This window comes from Ochlerotatus camptorhynchus, unplaced genomic scaffold (assembly GCF_037179485.1).
Source record: "Ochlerotatus camptorhynchus isolate MF236.1 unplaced genomic scaffold, CSIRO-AGI_Acam_v1.1 ptg000312l, whole genome shotgun sequence".
Lineage (NCBI taxonomy): Eukaryota > Metazoa > Arthropoda > Insecta > Diptera > Culicidae > Ochlerotatus > Ochlerotatus camptorhynchus.
The window spans coordinates 2,046,613-2,069,723 of NW_027040800.1; the positions used below are offsets into that span (position 1 = coordinate 2,046,613).

Below are 23,111 nucleotides of genomic sequence, written 5' to 3' on the forward strand. Positions count from 1 at the left end.
TCTGTCTGTCTGTCTGTCTGTCTGTCTGTCTGTCTGTCTGTCTGTCTGTCTGTCTGTCTGTCTGTCTGTCTGTCTGTCTGTCTGTCTGTCTGTCTGTCTGTCTGTCTGTCTGTCTGTCTGTCTGTCTGTCTGTCTGTCTGTCTGTCTGTCTGTCTGTCTGTCTGTCTGTCTGTCTGTCTGTCTGTCTGTCTGTCTGTCTGTCTGTCTGTCTGTCTGTCTGTCTGTCTGTCTGTCTGTCTGTCTGTCTGTCTGTCTGTCTGTCTGTCTGTCTGTCTGTCTGTCTGTCTGTCTGTCTGTCTGTCTGTCTGTCTGTCTGTCTGTCTGTCTGTCTGTCTGTCTGTCTGTCTGTCTGTCTGTCTGTCTGTCTGTCTGTCTGTCTGTCTGTCTGTCTGTCTGTCTGTCTGTCTGTCTGTCTGTCTGTCTGTCTGTCTGTCTGTCTGTCTGTCTGTCTGTCTGTCTGTCTGTCTGTCTGTCTGTCTGTCTGTCTGTCTGTCTGTCTGTCTGTCTGTCTGTCTGTCTGTCTGTCTGTCTGTCTGTCTGTCTGTCTGTCTGTCTGTCTGTCTGTCTGTCTGTCTGTCTGTCTGTCTGTCTGTCTGTCTGTCTGTCTGTCTGTCTGTCTGTCTGTCTGTCTGTCTGTCTGTCTGTCTGTCTGTCTGTCTGTCTGTCTGTCTGTCTGTCTGTCTGTCTGTCTGTCTGTCTGTCTGTCTGTCTGTCTGTCTGTCTGTCTGTCTGTCTGTCTGTCTGTCTGTCTGTCTGTCTGTCTGTCTGTCTGTCTGTCTGTCTGTCTGTCTGTCTGTCTGTCTGTCTGTCTGTCTGTCTGTCTGTCTGTCTGTCTGTCTGTCTGTCTGTCTGTCTGTCTGTCTGTCTGTCTGTCTGTCTGTCTGTCTGTCTGTCTGTCTGTCTGTCTGTCTGTCTGTCTGTCTGTCTGTCTGTCTGTCTGTCTGTCTGTCTGTCTGTCTGTCTGTCTGTCTGTCTGTCTGTCTGTCTGTCTGTCTGTCTGTCTGTCTGTCTGTCTGTCTGTCTGTCTGTCTGTCTGTCTGTCTGTCTGTCTGTCTGTCTGTCTGTCTGCACATTGTAAAGGTACAGAGATAGATTGATGGTTCGCCAATCAGTCAGCCATACAGCTCATTCTATGGACTGAATCATCTCGAAATTCAGATTCACTGCGGAGGCTGGTGAAGCGTCAGTGGATCCCATATTAGCAACATTAAGAAGGATTCTGCTTGTAAAATTGTAAAGGTAACCACACCGGAGGTAACGAAGCCTATCTGAACCGCGGTATTAATAAACGCAATTGGAACCGCCAGCAGTTTCAGGGCTATAAATATGCAATTCCGGTAAGACCAAGCAAGGATGAAAAATATGAATGAATAACAAGCAGAGACAAAGTGGATCAAACGTTGGCAACCGGTATCAAGATCCTGAACCAGCATTTGGATGCTGTTGGATATTAGTCGATGGAAGATGTGGATGAACGGATTAAATCAGAAAGACAAAGAAATTAATTTTGAATTCGTCAATGAACAATGTCAGTGGTTTGGGCCTTCTGTTCAAAAGTTCAAAGTCATGGAAAATCGCAGTCGTTTGACTATCTCATCAAAAATTGTATAGCTCAGTTAGACGAATTCAGTACTCAACAGCGACTGCTGGAGAATTTTAGTTCGAATCCTTCCTGATTGCCCGAGTAGCATGATGATAATGTAGAGGCACATCTTCCACTTTCCGGTTGAGTATCTATGATACAGGGTTCGGTGAACCAGAATGACATCCGGTACAGAACTTTCTTGTCGTGGGTGGACAACTTCTGTCCACCTTTCTCCTTCTCGTGGAGGGTCAGAACTTTGAGGTTGTCAACGGTCATCATATACTGGCTAACAGTTCCAGCAGTGGCCGACGATCTAGCGCTTGTCAATCTTCTCATTCGTTTTGGCATCGTTGAACCAAGAGGAATGAATGTTCTACTAAAAAAAGACTCACATGCATGTTATTTCATGCTCGTTTTACTTATAAACAGGACAGTCACAGTGATTGCTCCTTCATAATATGCACACAAATAATTCGTTGAATCATCCGTGAGAACTTAAACGCTGTACAGACTGGAGAGTTATGACATGTTATAACGGTTGTCAAATAATTGCAACACAGAAACCACCATCAAGATAGCCCTATAACATGTTATAACTCTGTAGTCTGAACGTACTATTACCAAGGTAAAAAAAATAATCTCAAAAGTCATAACTGCAGGGTTGCCAAACTGATGGGTTGCTGAGACTGACAGCTTGATTGCTACACTTCGTCACATTCGGCACAACGCTGGGCACAGCTTTCGGCACAGATAAAATACTCGGCACAGATTGAGATGTGCAGCGCTGAGTACCCCTTGAGTTCAACTTCGTACTATCCAGCCAACAACTGCTCTTCTTGTCTTCCCTGTGTCGTTGACGTTGAGATGTTGGAGATGGCTTGCTTTTTTACATGGAATATTTTCGGTTTTACCAATACAAGCAAGCCGCAGAAAAATTAAATGAAATCGAGTCATCGTTCTATGAGCGTTTCTTATTTGTCTTTACCCTCATCATTTTCTGTAGCATATGTAGATAGAGCGAAGGGTGTTATCATTAATTCTTATTTATTTAGTTTTCTGAGCTAATCAAACGGCTAAGAACACAATAACGAACAGAAAAAAATCATCATCTTCTCTTAAAGCTGGGCTTAGACAAGGCAAGTCAATTGATCAACTCAGTTGAAATGGCACTGACTAGATCAACTCACTCGAATTGAGAAAAAAAAACTACGTGGTCTTATATAATAAATCTTATTTGCTAACTGCAGCAGGAGCTTGTGTTTTGTGTAGGAATAGGAATTAGTGGGGTTCTCTCTGTTTAGTTTAGTATGACGTGCTTGACATAGATGTACCACAGCGACTCACGAAGAGCTACTGATTCCGATCAATAGCGGTGCGGCTTTTTCCTACTTCTATGGATGCTCATGTAAGCTGTAGCTCGCTGCTTGTAGGCAGCCTTTCGTTGTGTACTGGAGAAAACCACCACTCACCATGCGGTGATTGAATAAACACCATTTGGTGAGACTGGGTGATATTAAACTTTGAAATCTGTGTAAGGGAAATCGCTTTTCTCAGGCAATCGGTGATAATTTTAACTATCATAGCAACAGTTGCACATTCGTCCAATTTTCAATAGTGACATTATGAAAAATGATAAAGTCTTAAATTTATTACATGCGTAGAAATATTTCTGATCGATTGGTGATAAAATTATTGCAATTGGTCCAAGGGCATCTGAGTTATTAACGCTCAAAATCTTTCATAATTTTGTTACATGTTCCATTTTCTGTTTTCACAAAGTGTACCCCCATAAAGAAATCAGAGACGTAGTCCTACGTCAAAAATTGAACCAGGCTCAACTCTTCCTGCCGATTGAATTCAACTGAGCTGATCAACAGTGTCGAAAAGTAGTACATTTTTTGACACTGATATTTTAGATAGGAAAAAGTTGGCCATTACTAGATAGAGCTGGAATTTTGGCGTAACAGTTTTTATAAAAAATGGCTTCTTTCTATGATTTCCAGGAATTAAAGGCATGTCGATACAAACCAACATAACCATCGGGTAGGGAAAGTTTTCTCTCACCCGATGGTGATGTAGATTTGCGTGAACGAGCCTTGACTTTCTAGAAATCTTGGAAAGAAGTAATTGTTCACAAAGCTGTTACGCCCTAATTCCAGCTCTATCTGTTTTCCTGTCTAAAATATCAGTGTCGAAAAATGTACTACTTTTCGTCACAATATGCCGAAAAAAATTACTTGTTACGCGCAATGAAGCAATTTAAGGAAATTGTTGTGAAACGATTTTTGAACGGCGACCGCCCTGGCACGATATTTAAAAGCGTAACTTCATTTAAAATACCATCAAAAGGTACCAAGAGATGTCCTGGAAAAGATGAAGAAGAAACGAAAAGTTCATGGTGTTTCCGCATTATCAAAGCAAAAGAGATCTGATAGAGCTAAGGTGATACCATCGCGGAACGCTGGTCACGAGTTCATTTTTTTCTGATGAGAAACTGTTTGTCCTGGAGCAGCCTCACAACCCACAAAGTTATCGGATCTGGGAAGCAGCTAAGGAAAATATTCTTACGTCCAAAATAAAGGTACCTCGATTTCAAAGTACATCTTCAGTGATGGTTTGGGGCGCAATTTACAAGCGTGGTAAGTTACCTTTGATTTTCATTGATAGACAATTTGACGGATTTTCCTGGCGCAGACTGAATGACCTCCCAGCTCTCCTGATCTGAATCCATTGGAATTTTTCGTTCGGTCCTAAATCCTATCAAAACTAAAGGATCTCATAATCTCAAATTTGGATCAGTTCAAGCCTAACTGACTCAAGGCAGTTATCCAGAAAATCTGGGATGAAATGCCCATGGAATCAGTGCGTGCTGCCTGTGATGGTTTCGAAAAACGCTTGAGGCTAATAAATAACGAGTCATTCCGAAGCATTTGCTGTAGTTAATCTACATAAAGAGTACTTTCAATTATTATTTGTATTATTTTAATGTATTTTGAAAGTGTTCGCTAAAATTTAAAAAAAAAATATTGGCAAACATTGCGAAATCATAGATTTTAAGTTATAATGTTATTATGTAGTCTACATCTTTGATTGTCGAATAAATAAATAAATCCATAGAAAACTATTATGCAACTACAAGTACACAAAAGCAAAATTGTTTTGACACAAAGTGGCCCACTTTTTACTAAAGTAATATTTTTGATGAGTAGGTTCCAAGTCAAGTACACGCTTTGTATGAATATTATGTACTAGTAGAAAATTTCTTTGTTTCGAAACGATGCAGCTTGTAGATACCTTCCGTTTAACCCCTTCCCCCTTTTTTTGGTGAGCAAATAATGAAGCGAGACAGTTTTCTCAATAACTTTTGTGAGACACTGCATGCTTATGCAGAAAGTTGCACCACTCAATGGACGGTTCGGTGAGCAAAAGATATGAGTTTATTATGCTGGATATATTGAAACTGGAAAGGGGACCAAGGAAGCCATAGAATAAATAGAGGAATAAAAAGTTTTGGTGTCACCATGCTTCGAGCTTTCATGACACAAAAGATACTTTCTTTTTTTTGCTCCTTTGTCGAGTTGGTCATTGTTCTGCGCTGGAAGTGGGAGCTTAAAGCGGATTTAGAAGCTGGAAAAGTTGCCACCGTGTTTAAGAAAATGTATCGGTATGGTTTCATCCCAATTTTAATAATCCTTATTTCTGTCCCTATATTTGTGCAACCTGAACGAATCATATTTGAATGGCAGTTTCTTCGTATTAAATAAGAATCCCAACAAACAATTCATAGTTACAAATAAGCATATGTATTGAATAAATGTTGCATTACAGTGTACAATGCTGAATAAAACGAGATGTCGAATTATGTGCTGAAAAAAGCTCATTGAGTTCGATAGATGCACCTTTATTCCGCTGTTTGCTCTTATCTGATTAATTTTTATTTTATTTAAAGCTGTATAAACGTTGACTGTCTTCCCAATTCAACGCCAGAAGTTTGATCTAATAACAAACTGAATAAGTGTAATTTGCACATACATTGACACTTCAATTCGACTGTTTTCAATTGATTTCATAAAATGCTTTTTTAGACGTCTAGTTCTCCATTGACCCTACTCACATGCACAAAATCAGACAGGCTGGTTGGTTCTTCGGGGGATAGCTGTACGTGTACACTCTTCCCCCGAAGAACACGAACTCGGTCTACACGAATTCCATTTACGTTGTTCTCGAATGATTCCGTTTACGCGAGGGAATCACGCAAATGGAGTACACGTAGCATATGGGATTTGACCTAATAGGGACCAACATGGAATATCTTGCGATCCCGGACATATAGGTTACTGTCTTCGGTGAAGTTGTTCAGTGGATCAAGACCACTATGGATGGAATATGTATATTTTCGGAATCGGGATGACGTCTAAAACCCGCAAATCGATTTCCGACGCCATTTTGAAATTCAAGATGGCGGCTTCCGGTTTCAGAAAAAGTGGGAAATATTGCCAAATATCCTTCACTATGTACATTTTCAGAATCGGGAAGACGTCTAGAGACCGAAAATCGGTGTCCAGCGCCATCTTCAAATGCAAGATGGTGGCTTCCGGTTCCAGATAAAGTGTGAAATACTGATAAATACCCTTCAATATGGATATTTCCGGAATCGAGATGACGTCTAGAGACCGAAAATCGATGTCCAGCGCCATTTTTAATTCCAGGATGGCGGCTTTCGGTTTCAGAAAAAGTCGGAAATACTGCCAAATACCCTTCAATATGGGTATTTTTGGAATCGGGATGACATCTAGAGACCAAAAATCGATTCCCATTCAAAATGGAATCAAATATGGCGGCTGCCGATTTCAGAAAAAGTGGGAAATACTGCCAAATACCTTTCAATGTGTATATTTTCGGAATCAGGATGACTTCTAGAGACCGAAAATCGATGTCCAGCGCCATATTGAAATCAAAGATGGCAGCTGCTGATTTCAGAAAAAGTGGGTTCTGAAAAACTGTCATATACTCTATAATATGGTTATTTACGGAACGGGTTCGACGTGTACATCCCAAAAATATATGTCAGACACCATTTTGTAATCCAAGAGGCCAGTGACTAAAGAAAAACTGTCAAACACCCTATAATATGGATACTTTTGGAATTCAGATTCAGAAAAACTATCAAATTTTGGTATTTTGGTGGCCAGTGACTTAAGAAAAACTGTCAAATCCCCTATTATATGGATATTTTCAGAACGGAGACGACATGTAGATGCCGAAGATCGATGTGCGATGCCATTTTGTAATCCAAGAGGCCAGTGACTAAAGAAAAACTGTCAAATACCCTATAATATGGATACTTTTGGAACTGGTTCGACGTGCACATCCCGAAAATTGATGTCTGACACCATTAAGGAATCCAAGATGGCGGCCGTTGTTTTCGGTAAAGCTGTCAAATTCTACGATATGAATATTTTCGGTACAGGACGCGTGTAGTAGCCGAAAATCGCTGTCCGATACAATTTTTTTAAACCCAAGATGGTGGCTCTCAGATTCGGAAAAACTGCCAAATACCCTACAATATGGGTATTTTCGGAACAAGTACAACAATTTATGTCTGACGCCATTTTGTAATGCAAGATGGCGGTCGTTGACTTCAGAAAAATTGTCAAATATCAAATAATATGGATTTTTTTGAGATGACATGTAGATGCCGAATATAAATGTTCGACGCCATTTTGAAATCCAAGATGGTGGCTTTCGATTTCAACATACTGTCAAATACCCTTCAATATGAGTATTTTTGAAAAAGGAATGACATCTAGAGAATGACATCTAGAAATAGAAAATGCGTGTCATGAAATTCAAAATGGCAGCTACAGGATACAGTAAAAGTTGGAAATACTGTCAAATACCCATGAATGTGGGTATTTTGTGATTCGCGGTGACAGCTACCGACTAGCAATTAATGTTCGATGCCATATTGAATTCCAAGATGGCAGCTTCTGGTTACCGATAAACTGGATAGTAATGGTAAATACTCCCACAATATGGCTATTTTCGGAATGGAGACGATATGTAGAGGCAAAATCGATGTCCGACGCAATTTTGGAATCTAATATGGCAGTCCTGTTTTTAAAAAACAAACTGTCGAATACCCTACAAAAGACGGAAAATTGATGGCTGACGCCATTTCGGCATTTCAATTTTCTACATCTTTGTTGCGAAAATATCCATATTGTAGAGTATTTGAGTCTTGATCTATTGAAAAACTTCGCCCAAGAAAGCAACTTTCTAGATGGCAAGGATTTCAAGATAAAATAAAAAATGAGAAAATTCCGAACTTCTGTCCACCAAGGATAAGGTCTTGACCAGTGAACAACTTCTATATGTCAAGGATCGCGAGATATTCCATGTTGGTCCCTATTTGGTCAAGTCCCATATATGACACATATATGCTACATGTACTCCATTTACGCGAATTCAATTTACGCGGTACGTATTACTCGCGCTCTTCGGGGGAAAGCTGTACCTGACACTGCAAAACATGCCCAACGAACAATTTTGACTGCAGAATAGCTTATACAGCTAATCCTTTAAATTTGTCGAACCTCTTAACGGAATCCCTTTATGAAGAGCTTTGAGTGGGTTGGTTTATTTCCTTTAAATTCCGTTATAATTGCTTATCTTTTGACAGATACGCGTATTTCGTCTACTACTTGCAGACTTCATCAGTGGTGTTGAGTACTTGGCACTGATGAAGTCTGCAAGTAGTAGACGAAATACGCGTATCTGTCAAAAGATAAGCAATTATAACGGAATTTAAAGGAAATAAACCAACCCACTCAAAGCTCTTCATTATACAGCTAATTTTTGCCTTGATAAGCTAGTCTGCAGCTTACATTGTTTGTTGGGTGTTCTGCACAAATCTAGATAGAGCTGGAATTATGGCGTAACAGCTTTTGTAATCAATTACTTCTCAAGATCATTTCTAGGAATCCAAAACAAGTCTTCGCAAACCAACACAACTATCGGGTAGGGGAAGTCTTCCCTTATCCGGTGGTGATGTTGATTTGCGTGTGCGAGCCATAACTTTTTAGAAATCATCAAGAAAAGTCATTGTTTACAAAAGTTTTTACGCCATAATTCCAGCTCTATCTAAAAATATACTTTCTGTCCAACCCTATTAAAACAGAACATAAGACCGGCAGTCGTATACGACCGGCAGTCGTATACGACCGGCAGTCTGCACAAACCAAGTTTCTCGAAACCATCGAACAGAAGATCGAAGCGATTGAATCGGGAGCCAAGCTTGCTGTCGTATCCTCGCAAAATGTCAACAGCTACAGAGTCGCTGTTAACAAAGTTCCCTACCGAGCCGATGAGAACCTCGGAGCCATTGTGAGGAGAATTTTCGACTTCCCAGGTGTGCCTCACATCATGGTGAATGTTGTCAGGTATTTCCGTCTACCAGTTAGATCTTCAAAATGGTCGGATCGTTCGCTCACACCCACAATTGTCATCGTGTTCGACGGAAACGAAGCCAGGAATTCGACGCTGCGCGTGTACTACAAGAAGCACATGGATGCAAAATTGTGTATGCTGGATGATGATCTTCCGCTAGACTATCGGTTCACTCTGAACGAAGTCCTGTCTCTCACAACTTTCCGAATACGGAACCTTGCTCTGAGACTTAAACACAAAAAAGTCATCAGCTCTGTGTTTATTCGAAATGACACAGTTTCCGTTCGTCTCATTGATCAATCCGAATACAAGCTAATCAACGATATCAATCAACTCATGGAACTCACTGGCTCGACAACAGAGGGTGAAAATTCATCGTTGTTCTTCGTCGCACAGTCCTCAGTTTCTTCGCTTGGATTAACACCCTAAGTGCACTACCATTTCGACGACTTTCATTCCACCAGATGACTACCTACCTAAAACAACTTCGTATAGGACATCTCAACGTTCGCAGTCTCGAACGACATATTGATATAGTCAAGTTAATGCTCGACCGTGACCAATACCATTTCTTCTGCGTAACTGAGACTAAACTGAGACAATCCTCACCGGCTGGACCTATTCGGATTCCCGCCTACAACTTTATTAATCATTCGCTTTCGTCCGGACGTGGTAGGAGTACCAAGACGTTTGGAGGGGCAGGAATTTATGTTAAGAAGGGTATCAAGGCGGTGCCGATTTTGAAAACAACTTTCGACCCAACCATTCCTATCAACCAACGGCTTGAATTTCTGGCCATCCAAGCTAGGTTTGGCGATACCAACACGTGCATCGTCGTGGTATACAACCCCTGTGGTTGCAACGCACTTTTTGCCCAACAATATGAAAAGCTTCTACTCGATCTGCTGGAACACCATTTTGACAGGATCTTCCTGGTTGGTGACTACAATATCAACGTCGCCGCGAGTCAACCCACTGCGAACCTACTTGCTTTAAGACGGATTCACACCACCTTCAATCTTACGGTGCTACCCACGTCGGCCACCCGGATCACTAAACACAGCTCTACTACCATTGATCTAATGGTAACCGATCACCCACTGTTCATCAAAAAATCCAAAGCTGTAAACGCGAACTCCATTTCCGTTCACGAAGCTGTTTATCTGATCGCTGACGTGCGCATACCTGAAGCTCCACCTCGTCGTATGAAAGTACGGAATCTCGGTATGATAGATCACCTACGGCTGCAAGCTGATTTCCAGGCAAAGGACCTACAGCACATCTACCAAGAAAAAGACATCGACATCAAAACACAACTTCTCACTAGCGCACTTTATTCGCTTTTGAACCAGCATGCTCCGGAGCGGATAATTAGTGTTCGTGACAAACGCACGCCATGGATAACGAACGAAATCCAATCTGCAATCACCTTAAGGGACCTAGTCTATTCTCTCTATGTGCGAAATCCAAATCGTGTCAGAGGAGATGCTCAATGGCGAGACTACATCTCCAAAAAGAGTAGGGCCGGCACCCTAATTGGTGCTGCTAAGAAACGGTATGCTGATTCGCAGTTTGGCATGGATCTTCCTGCTAAGCAGCTGTGGTGCAACCTGAGGAGAGAAGGCATATACATAACAATACAAAGAAGAATGCGGCCATGGAGGAATTTGATGCTGACCGACTAAATCAGTTCTTTGCTGAAGGCCATCACATGTTACAGCATAGGGCTGTTCCTTCGCAAGCGAACGCAGAATCCGATCGACCACCCGCAAATGTGGCCAGTTCAGGCACCAGGAAAATGTACGAGATTGGGACCAACGCAAAAGGGACGGATGAAGCTGCTCTGCCCGTTTATCCTCCCCCTCCTGACTCACCTGTTCAATGCGATTATCGTGCTCAAACTTTCCCCTCCGTCTGGAAAAAGGCCATCGTTACCCCGATACCGAAATCATCGAACCCTACTTCACCGGAGGACGTCAGGCCCATTAGTGTCCTACCTGCGGTGTCTATGGTATTGGAGAAGATTCTACTGTCGCAAATAACGGATCATCTCGATGTATCCACACCCGCTCTTCTTGCCAAACACCAGTCAGGATACAGGAAAAACCACAGTACCACGACTGCTCTAGTCAAGGTTTCTCACGATATCCTCAACAACTTTGACGATAACAGGTGCACAGTAATGGTTCTTGTCGACTTTTCGTTGGCATTCAACTGTGTCAGACATGGTCTACTTGAAACGAAGCTAAGGAGGGAATTCGGGTTTTCAAACTCCGCGTGTAATTTGATTTCATCTTTCCTAGCGCAGCGAAGCCAGGTTGTAGACCTGGGTGGTACTGCCTCGAATCCCCGGAATCTCACCGACGGTACGCCACAAGGATCCTGTCTGAGCGCCCTGCTGTTTAGCCTATACATCAACAGCCCTGCCTGGTGTGCTAAAATGCGAGTATCACCTCTATGCGGACGACCTCCAAATTTACATATCAGGCCCCGCAAGCGAAATTAACAGGCTCGTCGCTGCAATCAACCAGGATCTCCTCGCTATCGAACGTTGGGCCACTGAGAATCGTCTGTTTCCCAACCCAAAGAAGACGCAATCTATAGTCTTTTGTAGAGATGGGGCCATAATCCCACAAAATGACATCCGCTTCCGTGGAGTGCTTTCCAGACAGATTCGTATGAAGCTCGTCCAAGCTGTGGTGATGCCGTTCTTCGCATACTGCGACGTCGTGTACTACCCAGGACAGTCCACCGCGCTCAAGGCTCAGTTGCATCGATGCTTCAAGTCGTCGGTGAGGTTCGTGTATGGTATCCGAGGGCGTTCGCACCTAAAGGTCGGAACGAGCGAGCTAGATCCTTTGTCCTACCGCATCACACCACAAGTTCCCGAAAAAGTGTTCTAATATTCGGAGCGTCCACCTGGAACGCACAACCACTAGCTACAAGGCAGCAACGGACTCTCACGTCGCTTAAAGCTGATTAGTTCTCTAGGCTAATACCAATAGTAGCTGTCGATTTAAGAAATGTCAAATGTTTAGACTTAGACTTTAATTTCATTCTTAACTTCCCACTAAAATGATTCAAAATGGTTGCTTCCTTGACCTGATTTATGGTTCTGTAACTGACAGGTTTTCGTTATGCTATCAATAAATTACAAATTAATTTTTTTTTTTTATATCTTTATTAAGGAGACTTTTAAAAAAAAATAAATAAAATAAAATTTAAAAAAAAACGGTGAAAAATCGTTGTCATTCACTGTAGACCGTTTTACAATTTTACTACAACGCTCTAAATTTGTAAATTTGCGTGCTGAAGTTTAGTTTCAAGCGTTCATAAAGTATCATTTAGTGATATATCGTGTTTTGTCTGTGTTTGCCTTGAGTGACTCGGTTGACCTTCAATCTAACCTCCAAAATATACGACGCAGCTTCAGTTCCATTGTTCGGTGTCGGTTTTGATTGCCTCCCGGGAGCCCGGTTCTCCGAGTGAGTTCAGATGCTACACTTTCGGCGTGTAGTTCTATTGAGAGATCGGTCCGGTTGGTGAATCTCGCCAGTGTCGGAGATTGCGAGCAATATGAAAGATGCCTCGCTGGATACGCCCAAGCCTGGACGGATGGACAGTTGATGGCCGCAAACTGATCCTGGGGAAAGCACTAGACGCAAACCTCCTCCCAGATGACTATGGCAATGTAAGAAAATTGTGTTCGTTGAAGGAAGTATTACGACAAAGGTGCATCACGAAATGAGATGCAAAGCTTAGAGAAAATCAAAATTACGGAACCTATGGATTGGAGGATCAAATTATCATGGTGAGACCAGTTCAAATACATGTCACAATAAAAAAAAAAAAAAACTACATACGTGCTAGGTTTGGAAAGAATATTTTCGAACCTGGAAGCGTGTATGTAATACCAATATCCATTTGGTAACGGTGATGCATACATGCGGGGCTTATTGTAAATGAAAGTAACCTCGGAATGGGCGTGACTCTCCAGACAATGGGTTGCTTGATCTGGAATAGAGCTATCACTTTCTAATTCCTGGACTAAAGCTGTCTACAATGACCGTAAATGCGACATTGTAGAGAAAGCTCTTCCATAATAACACTGTCGGCCAGTGGGGGTTGGAGTACACGGTTCCCAAGCCCCATCTTGTTGAAATACAACATTTGGCTTAGGACCGTACTGTTTTGATCCACGGAAGAACATACTTACTTAAAATCCCGATGTAGATCTCCGTGTTGACCTTGTCGCCTTCTGGAATGAACACCGGTCCATTTTTTTGCCATCGGAAGCCACCAATCCAAACACCATAACGCTAGTATGATGCTTGGTCAGATACACGTTCTTGTGCTCGTCGGCCACGTCTTTTACCGGAAGAGAACTAATATACCGGTTGGTTCTGGAATTTGATACGGGATCGACGGTAAACATGCTCTCGTCGGTGAACAGGATTACCGGATTTTTTCGCTTAAGTAAGTTCAAGATTTTCTTGCATCGTTCGACTCGTAGCTCCCGGATGCGGTTGGTAATCATGTGAGTTTTTTTGTCCGTGCCCTCGACTTCGCCCCGCAATCTTCCTTTATGATCTTCCGTGCCGTAAAGTCAATGATCCAGTGTTCCTTTGCCATTTTCCATATTGAACGCACTGGATTCACCCGAATCTTCCTTTTGATAGCAGCGATAACCCTCGGAACCCGAGCTGTGGCCACCTTCGCGGATAGTTGTCCTTTCTTTTCTCGGTCTAAAACCCTTTTGACGGTCCACCGGGACACTCCCACGGCGATTGAAATGTCTTTTTGCGACATCTGCGCGTGGGACAAATCACGAATACGCTGCCACTTCGTCATGGTGCAACTGTCAAACTAAGTAAATCATTTTCTTTTATACACAGCCTACTATGAGCCATAGGTTACGTGCATGCAAAGAAAACCAAGGGAACCTTATTTGTACGATGGTGCAAACATTATCACGCATACGGTATATTATTCATGTCAATCTGGATAATTTTGAAGCCTGTTCTTCAGCACGATTAAACCAGCCGCTGGATTAGTGTAGAAATTAAATTAAAAATCACGCGATTTACTGGCACATATTGTAACTTTTTTTTTTATTGATGAGACAATATTGTCGGCTATTTTGAGAATGTGTGAAAGTTTAAAATGTTGATGTGAATTCTGGTATATTTCGAAAACTTGAAATTAATTCAACTCGAAATTTTCTGCGAAACAGCTTCAAAATATTCCGCGAAATTCCACGGAACTCCGTTTCGAGGCGAATAAACGAAAATACTCCCTTACTTTGAAGTGACCACCTACGAAAAAGTGTCAGAGTCACTAAAATTTGTTCGCATTTTATTCAACTGAAATGTACATCTTTAGCAGATTCGGAAAACTTTAATATCCCTCACTAAATGAAACCATTTAACGTGTATCAAGATAACACCATTCATTGTCCTACGCTTCAACCATCGTCCTGCCACCGAATCCACACAACGTCCCACACGCCACATAAAGTGCTAATGTTTATCCTCTCAACAACGTAGTAACACGTTTACAGACATAACAGATTTCTTGCTTGCTGTAAGCGCACTTTAATGGCTCGGGTTATATCTCTTGGAATGACCTCCATCTCTCCGGGGTACGAGGAATGACTTTACGACGACGGGCCACCCAGAGCCAATCGTGGGAGGAAACTTTTCCTATTTGCGATTTCTTGAGGTCAATCAACTTTTGAACCTCCCAACAACGTTGAGCATTAATCCTATGGCTCGCTCGCACGCCACAACAACTAGAAGTTCGATATGGGTTGTAGTCGGGAAAACTTTCCACTTCCAGCTCTATGCCAGCCACCGACACTATGTACTCTATAGAACTCGATGAAAGTTGCCAGCGTAAATTGATATCCGGAACTGTGTGATAAACCGTGTGACAAAATTGGGGTCTGACGGGGTTGGGGTGGGGGAAAGTTTATTCTCTCCACGTTGCCACTATGTAATGGAGTTTTGAAAACATCAAGTCAAAGCCAGGCAGCGACTCGATTCCGACATGCTTGCAGCTCTGAACAAAAGTTAGTGCTGTTTGAAATTAGTTTTCTAACCGGAGTGTTTTCTTTGTTTCGTTTCCCATTTTCTAATACAGGATATTATATCGTACAATGACCAGCCATATTGTTTACGAACTGATTTACACAATGGTGCTTTTAAAAGGTGAGTTTAATGTTCCGAATTGTCATTTGTAAAAACATTAACGCCCGTCTCTCTCCGTCCCTGCAGAATGCAATTTACTACTTAAGGAAACCACGGGATCTCTCGACTCCGGCAAGCTGCCGGCGGAGTACGATGACTGTAGAATAGGCTTCCCCTCGCAATTGGAGGATCAGCAGCAGCAGCAGCAGCAATCGCCACCGGGTCTGGTGGTACAACTAACGAGGCTCAACATACCCTGCCGAGTGGACGGCGGCTATCTCAAATTTCTCGAACATTCCATCTCTGGCGGTAGTGTAGATGGAGTAGGTGATGCTGCGGTGAAGAGCATCGGTGATCGTGCGCTGAACGGTGAGCCGTGGCAGCCGGACGGCGAACGAAGTGTGCTCTGTGGCAAGCTCGAAGAACTGCCCAAACACGAACGGACGTTCTACTTTCAGAGGCACCGGAATACCAGTGTCGTGGTGCATAACCGGGCGGTGTTTAGTTTTAACTTTAGGCTAGTGGATTACTGTTACAATGTAACGTTGAGTGATAGGAACAGTTCGGTGCTACTGAGGCCTTTGCGAGGTCTCGACTGTCGCTTCAAGATACATCTGCCGTACGGAAACCGGGTCCGGCTACGACTTCTGACCAATGGAGCGGAGGAGTCTGTCAATTCTACAACCGCGATCAATCACGAAGAGGTAGATCTGAGCATGGCCCACAGCGGTGACAGCTACGGTCTACAGTGCTATGGTGGACTTCGTTTTGAAGTCTACGAACAACCACAGAATCGGTGGGCTCGCTGCATAGATAGCTACAGTACGGCAACCATCTACACGTTGCTTTCCAGTGATAATAGTTTAGTTATTCAAATCAACAAGAACCCACTGCTGGCAGCCTTGGAAGCCGCCGCGGAGGCAAACGATAGCAGTAGTTCCAGCGGTAGTAGCAGTAGCAAACCAGTGCCATCACTACTCATCGAATACAGTACGCATCCGATTGAGAACGTCATCTCACAATGTGCCTTCGGATGGGTCGCGAGCAATCAATTCTGCATCGCTCCGTTTGAAAGTCAGCGACTCAGCTGGATGGAAGCCGAACGGGAGTGCAACCACCGGGGAGGTCACCTTGCCTCGATCCGATCGGTTGCCGACCAGATGCTGGTCGATCAACTATTGCTCAAGAGTCCCGGCTATAGGGACGGGAACGCCTACTGGATAGGAGCATCGGATCGGATGCTCGAGGGAGACTTCCGGTGGAGTGACAATCTACCGTTTACGTATACTAGTGAGATCTCGGTTGACGATCGTGCTCAGGGTAGAATACTGAGGATTTCTATTTTACAATTTCAGATTGGTTTCCTGGCTGGATTCAACAGGAGAACTACAACCGACAGCCAAACGACGACGGTCTAAGCAGTCAGGACTGCGTGGAGATTCGACGGCAGTTCCAGACTCCTCCGGGGACGTCGTTGAACGTTAATCCGCTGGCGATGTCGTACATGTGGAACGATCGAGACTGCGACACGAGAAACTTCTTTCTCTGTGAACGAGTGGGCGTTGAAGGTAAGGGCTCTGATTGATCTGTTTTATTTCACAGTGATTCTGACCATGTTTTTGAATTTGCAGAAGTGCTGGAGAAGACCTGGCACGACGATTGCAACAAGACGATCGCTCTGACGATGGATCGCCCGAAGGCCACCATCTGGAGTCCGGGGTTTCCGAGGCCTTATCCGGACAACGTAAACTGCCTGACAATGATCACTGCCCCACCCGGTTATCGGATAGTGGTAGACTTTGAGGAGCTAGTTCTTGAAAACGAACCACTGTAGGTTTCTCAAGCCATCGGAAAACAAAAACAATGTCCTAACCCGTACTCCCCCTTCCCAAAACAGGTGCACTTACGACTATCTCCAAATTCTGGAGCCGCCGGTCAACTTTTCCGCCGCCTACAGCAAACCTTCCCGCTCCTTCGGAGGAGTTCCGCTCTTCCAGACGCGCAATCCGCGGCACAGCACAAGTCGCTACTACGTTCGCCGACGCAAGTCCAGCGTGGACCTCAGCGATCGGCTCATGTCGACCTTTACCAGCAAAACGCCGAACCTGATTCTCCAACCGGAGGACCCCAGCTACGATCTGCGGATTCCACCACCGGACCTGTACTCGGGTCGCGTCCCGCGCAAGGTCTGCGGCGACTGGAGCTCAAAGCTGAAGCTCCTCCGGCACGTCACCAAGGGGCCGATGTTGGCGTTGCGCTTCGTGTCCGACTACTCCAACCACTACGGTGGCTACAAGGCCAAAGTTGCCATGGAAAACGGTGAGTTGAAGTTTGCTGACCTTGCTCGATGGCTATGTTTCATTCTGTCCCACTTCACTCAATCACTCACTAACTCACCTGTGAACTGTGATGCATTCGAGTTTCCTACAATCCTGTCTACTTATTGAGTGTCTACTATCTATATTTGTACTTTCTTGCTGTTGAACAACCTTTCTGAACACCGCGTGAGATGCACACTGTTTGGCTCTCTACTAGTGAGTGTTTGTGTGTGTGTGTGCGCGTGTGTTTGTTTCCTGCGAGTGAGAGATGTTTATTTGTTCACTGTATAAGGTGTTTGGAACAAACTCACTACTGTCAGTAAGGTGGTGCTTTGCTGAAGTCTGACGGTAAGCGATGGATGGTGCTTGCTTTTGCTGTTGACGGCGGTTATCAACGGGACCCAAGTGGAAAATATCACAATTGCATTCAAATAGTATACAGTCTACAGATAGCTTCACAATAGAGACTTTCTCCGAGTTGTATGAAACTTTGCGTAATTGTTTTTTTTTTTTGTGAAAAATTCGGTAATTTTGGATCTTGTAAAATATTCAAAATGGCGGCCCTGAAATTTTTCAAAAAATTTTAGCGCAGAAACGGCATTTCTGATCGAAATGACGTCTTAGAAAAAGCTGTATTTCTGGGGAAAATAAACTAAACTTGTTTTTATTTAGTTTTAGTCAAAATTTATAACCAAATGTTATAAACCAAAATATCTTTGTTTTTTCAATAACAAATCTTATGCGAAAAGGCAGTCTATTGGACACTTGAAGACTGGCAATAAGTCGTTAAACGTGAACTTTTTCTCTGACGTCCAAGACGTCATATGGAAAATTTTACAAGATCCAATGTGGTCAAATTTTAGCATAAATGTGAATTATTGCCCATAACAAATAATTAACCTTTATGAAAACCGGAGAATGTCTAGTTTTTTCCGATCAGTCATTTGTCGTGGAACTGCTTAATGGATTTTGCATTCAGCTAAATTGCGGCTAAGTTCAGATCTACGACTATTTCATCCTTACGACAATTCCCTTAAAACGACCTATTTCCACTTTGATTTTCAGTCTGCGGTCACAGCAATCCAGTTCAAATGAATTATTTCTAGATAGAGCTGGAATTAGGGCGTCACAGCTTTTGTAAACAATGACTTCTCTCGATGATTTCTCGGAAGCTATGGCTCTCCCTGGCAAATCAACATCACCATCGAGTAGAGGAAGACTTCTCCTTCCCGATGGATGTATTGGTTTGTGTAGGCGTGCCTTGAATTCCGAGAAATCAACGAGAGAAGTCATTGTTTACAAAGGCTGTTACGCCCGTCTTGATCGTCTATAGCCTCAACGTTGTTTGGTACGCACGTTCCCGACATTTCAAAACATCTTTTGAGCATCGTAAAGCTTCATGGTAATATGCGCATTATTGACCGGTAACAGTAAGATATTTAATGCACTCCAAACTATTCTGGAGTTAAGATCTTGAAGTTCTACAGGCTCAATGAAAGTCTTGAATAATGTACTGAAAATTTGTATGAGTCCATGAAGCTCAAGAGAGCCTCTTGACAACATGGAATGGTATCAATAAGATATTTAATGTTTTCCAAACCATTCTGGAGTTTAGATCTTGAAGTTCTACACACTCAATGTGGTCTTGAACAAAATCCTGAAAGTTTGTATGATTCCATGAAATTCAAGGGAGCCATTTAAAAACATAAACCGAATGGTATCAATAAGATTTTTCAAATACTCTCCAAATTATTTTGGAGCTAAGATCTTGAAATTCTACAGGCTCAATGAAAGTCTTGAGCAATCTACTGGCCATTTGTATGAAACCATGAAGCTCAAGAGAGCCTCTTGATAACATGAAATGGTATGAGTAGGACATTGAATTCTTTCCAAACTATTCTGGAGCTAAGATCTTGAAGTTCTACAGACTCAATGAAAGTCTTGAACAATGTCCTAAATTGTTTTATGAGTCCATGAAATCCAAGAGAGCCTTTTAAAATCATGCACATCATCGAATGGTATCTATAAGATATTTAATGCATTCCAAACTATTCTGGAGCTAAGATCTTGAAGTTCTACAGGCTCAATGAAAGCCTTGAACAATGTCCTAAATTGTTTTATGAGTCCATGAAATCCAAGAGAGCCTTTTAAAATCATGCACATCATCGAATGGTATCAATTAGATATTTAATGCATTACAAACTATTCTGGAGCTAGGATCTTGAAATTCTGCAGGCTCAATGAAATCTTCAACAATGTACTGAAAATTTGTATGAGTCCATGAAGCTTGAAAGAGCCTCTTGGCAACATGGAATGTTATCAATAAAATATTTAATGATTTCCAAACAATTCTGGAGTTCAGATCTTGAAGTTCTACACACTCAATGTGGTCTTGAACAATATCCTGAAAATCTTTATGATGCCATGAAATTCAAGGGAGCCTTTTAGAACCATAACCATCATCGAATATTATCAATAAGATTTTTCAAATACTCTCCAAACTATTTTGGAGCTAAGATCTTGAAGTTCTACAGGCTCAATGAAAGTATTGAGCAATCTACTGAACATTTGTATGAAACCATGAAGCTCAAGAGAGCCTCTTTATAACATAGAATTGTATAAATAGGATATTTAATGATTTCCAAACCATTCTGGAGTTATAATCTTAAAGTTCTACAGATTCAATGAAGTCTTGAACAATGTCCTGAAATTTTGTATAAGTCCATGAAATTCAAGATGGCCTTTTAAAAACATACACATCATCGAATGGCATCAATAAACTTTTTAATAATCTACAAATTAATGGGGAGCTAAGATCTTGAAGTTCTACAGGCTCAATGAAAATCTTGAACAATGTCCTAAATTGTTTTATGAGTCCATGAAATCCAAGAGAGCCTTTTAAAATCATGCACATCATCGAACGGTATCAATAAGATATTTAATGCTTTCCAAACTATTCTGGAGCTAAGATCTTGAAGTTCTACAGGCTCAATGAAAGTCTTGAACAATCTACTGACCATTGTATAAAACCATGAAGATCGAGAGAGCCTCTTGACAACATGGACTGGTATCAATAAGATATTGAATGATTTACAAACCATTTTGAAGCTATGATCTTGAAGTTCTACAGACTCAATGTAGTCTTGAACAATGTCCTGAAATTTTGTATGAGTCCATGAAATTCAAGAGAGCCTTTTACAAACATGCACATCATCGAATGGTATCAATAAGATTTTTTCAATACTCTCCAAACTATTCTGGAGCTAAGATCTTGAAGTTCTACATGCTCAATAGAAGTCTTGAACAATGTACGGAAAATTTGTATGAGTCCATGAAGCTCAAGAGAGCCTCTTGATTACATGCGTATTATGGATTGGTATGAACAAGATATTTAATGCATTCCAAACTATTCTGGAGATCAGAGCTTGAAGTTCTACCGACTGAAGTCTTAAATCTGTATGAGTCCGTGAAGCTCAAGAGAGCCTCTTGACAACATGCACATCATGGATTGGTATCAATAAGATTTTTAATACTCTCCAAACTATTCTGGAGCTTAGATCTTGAAGTTCTACAGACTCAATGACAGTCTTTAACTGAATGTACTGAAAATCTGTATGAGTCCATGAAACTCAAGAGAGAGTTTGATAAGATGTTCATTATGGAATGGTACCAATAAGAATGTTAATACTCTCCAAACTATTCTGGAGCTAGGATCTTGAAGTTCTTAAGGCTTAATGGAAGTCTTGAACAATGTACTGAAAATCTGTATGAGTCCATGAACCTTAAGAGAGCCTTTTGATAAGATGCTCATTATGGCATGGAATCAATAAGATATTTGATGCTTTCCAAACCATTCTGGAGTGCAGTTCTTGGAGTTTTACAGACTCCATGAAGCCTTAAACAATGTCCTGAAATTGGTCATGAGTCCGTGAAGCCCAAGAGAGCTTCTTGACAATATACACATCATGGATTGGTATCAATAAGATTTTCAATACACTACAAACTATTCTGGAGCTAAGATCTTGAAGTTCTACATACTGAATGAAATCGTGAACAAGGTCCTGAACTTTTTTATGAGTCCATGAAACTCACGAGAGCCTTTTGATAAGATGCTCATTAAGGAATGGTATCAATGAAAAATTTAATACTCTCCAAACTAATCTGGAGCTAAGATTTTGAAGTTGTACATACTCAATGGAAGTCTTGAACAATGTTCTGAAAATCTGTATAAGTCCATGAAACTCAAGAGGGAGTTTTGATAAGATGCTCATTATGGAATGGAATCAATAAGATATTTGATGCTTTCCAAAGCATTCTGCAGTGCAGTTATTGAAGTTTTACAGACTCCATGAAGCCTTAAACAATGTCCTGAAATTGGTTATGAGTCTGTGAAGCCCAAGAGAGCCTCTTGACAACATGCACATAATGGATTGGTATCAATAAGATTATCAATACACTTCAAACTCTTCTGGAGCTAAGATCTTGAAGTTCTACAGACTGAATGAAATCTTGAACAAAGTCCTGATTTTTTTATGCGTCCATAAAGATCAAGAGAGTATCTTGACAAAATGCACATTATAGAATGGTATCAGTAAGATATTTAATGCTTTCCAAACCATTCTGGAGGGCAGTTCTTGGAGTTTTACAGACTCCATGAAACCTTAAACAATGTCCTGAAATTGGTTATGAGTTCATGAAGCTGAAGAGAGCCTCTTGACAACATGCACATCATGGATTGGTATCAATACGATTTTCAATACACTCCAAACTATTCTGGAGCTAAGATCCTGAAGTTCTACATACTGAATGAAATCTTGAACAATATCCAGAACTTTTTTATGAGTCCATGAAACTCCCGAGAGCCTTTTGATAAGATGCTCATTAAGGAATGGTATCAATACAAAATTTAATACTCTCCAAACTAATCTGGTGCTAAGATCTTGAAGTTCTACAGACTCAATGGAAGTCTTTAACAATGTTCTGAAAATCTGTATGAGTCCATGAAACTCAAGAGGGAGTTTTGATAAGATGCTCATTATGGAATGGAATCAATAAGATATTTGATGCTTTCCAAAGCATTCTGCAGTGCAGTTATTGAAGTTTTACAGACTCCATGAAGCCTTAAACAATGTCCTGAAATTGGTTATGAGTCTGTGAAACCCAAGAGAGCCTCTTAACAACATGCACATAATGGATTGGTATCAATAAGATTATCAATACACTTCAAACTCTTCTGGAGCTAAGATCTTGAAGTTCTACAGACTGAATGAAATCTTGAACAAAGTCCTGAACTTTTCTATGAGTCCATGAAACTCTCCAAACTATTCTGGAGCAAGGATCTTGAAGTTCTAAAGGCTCAATGGAAGTCTTGAACAATGTACTGAAAAGCTGTATGAGTCCATGATCCTCAAGGAGCCTTTTGATAAGATGTTTATTATGAATTGGTATCAATAAGAATTTTTATGTTTTCCAAACCATTCTGGAGGGCAGTTCTTGGAGTTTTACAGACTCCATGAAGCCTTAAACAATGTCCTGAAATTGATTATGAGTCTGTGAAGTTAAAGAGAACCT

The 23,111-nt window shown here is 41.7% G+C and overlaps 1 protein-coding gene across 4 annotated transcripts in view; it reads left to right on the forward strand.

Annotated features, from left to right (window-relative positions):
- Positions 1-23,111, forward strand: part of LOC135707424 (uncharacterized) — a 505,282-nt gene that overhangs the window by 388,491 nt on the left and 93,680 nt on the right. For all 4 annotated transcript variants that reach the window (XM_065229240.1, XM_065229243.1, XM_065229242.1 and 1 more), the window contains exons 4-8: positions 15,176-15,243; positions 15,310-16,512; positions 16,578-16,790; positions 16,854-17,052; positions 17,120-17,541. In XM_065229240.1, the coding sequence (XP_065085312.1) occupies positions 15,176-15,243; positions 15,310-16,512; positions 16,578-16,790; positions 16,854-17,052; positions 17,120-17,541 (2,105 nt within the window). The remainder of the gene's footprint in view (positions 1-15,175; positions 15,244-15,309; positions 16,513-16,577; positions 16,791-16,853; positions 17,053-17,119; positions 17,542-23,111) is intronic.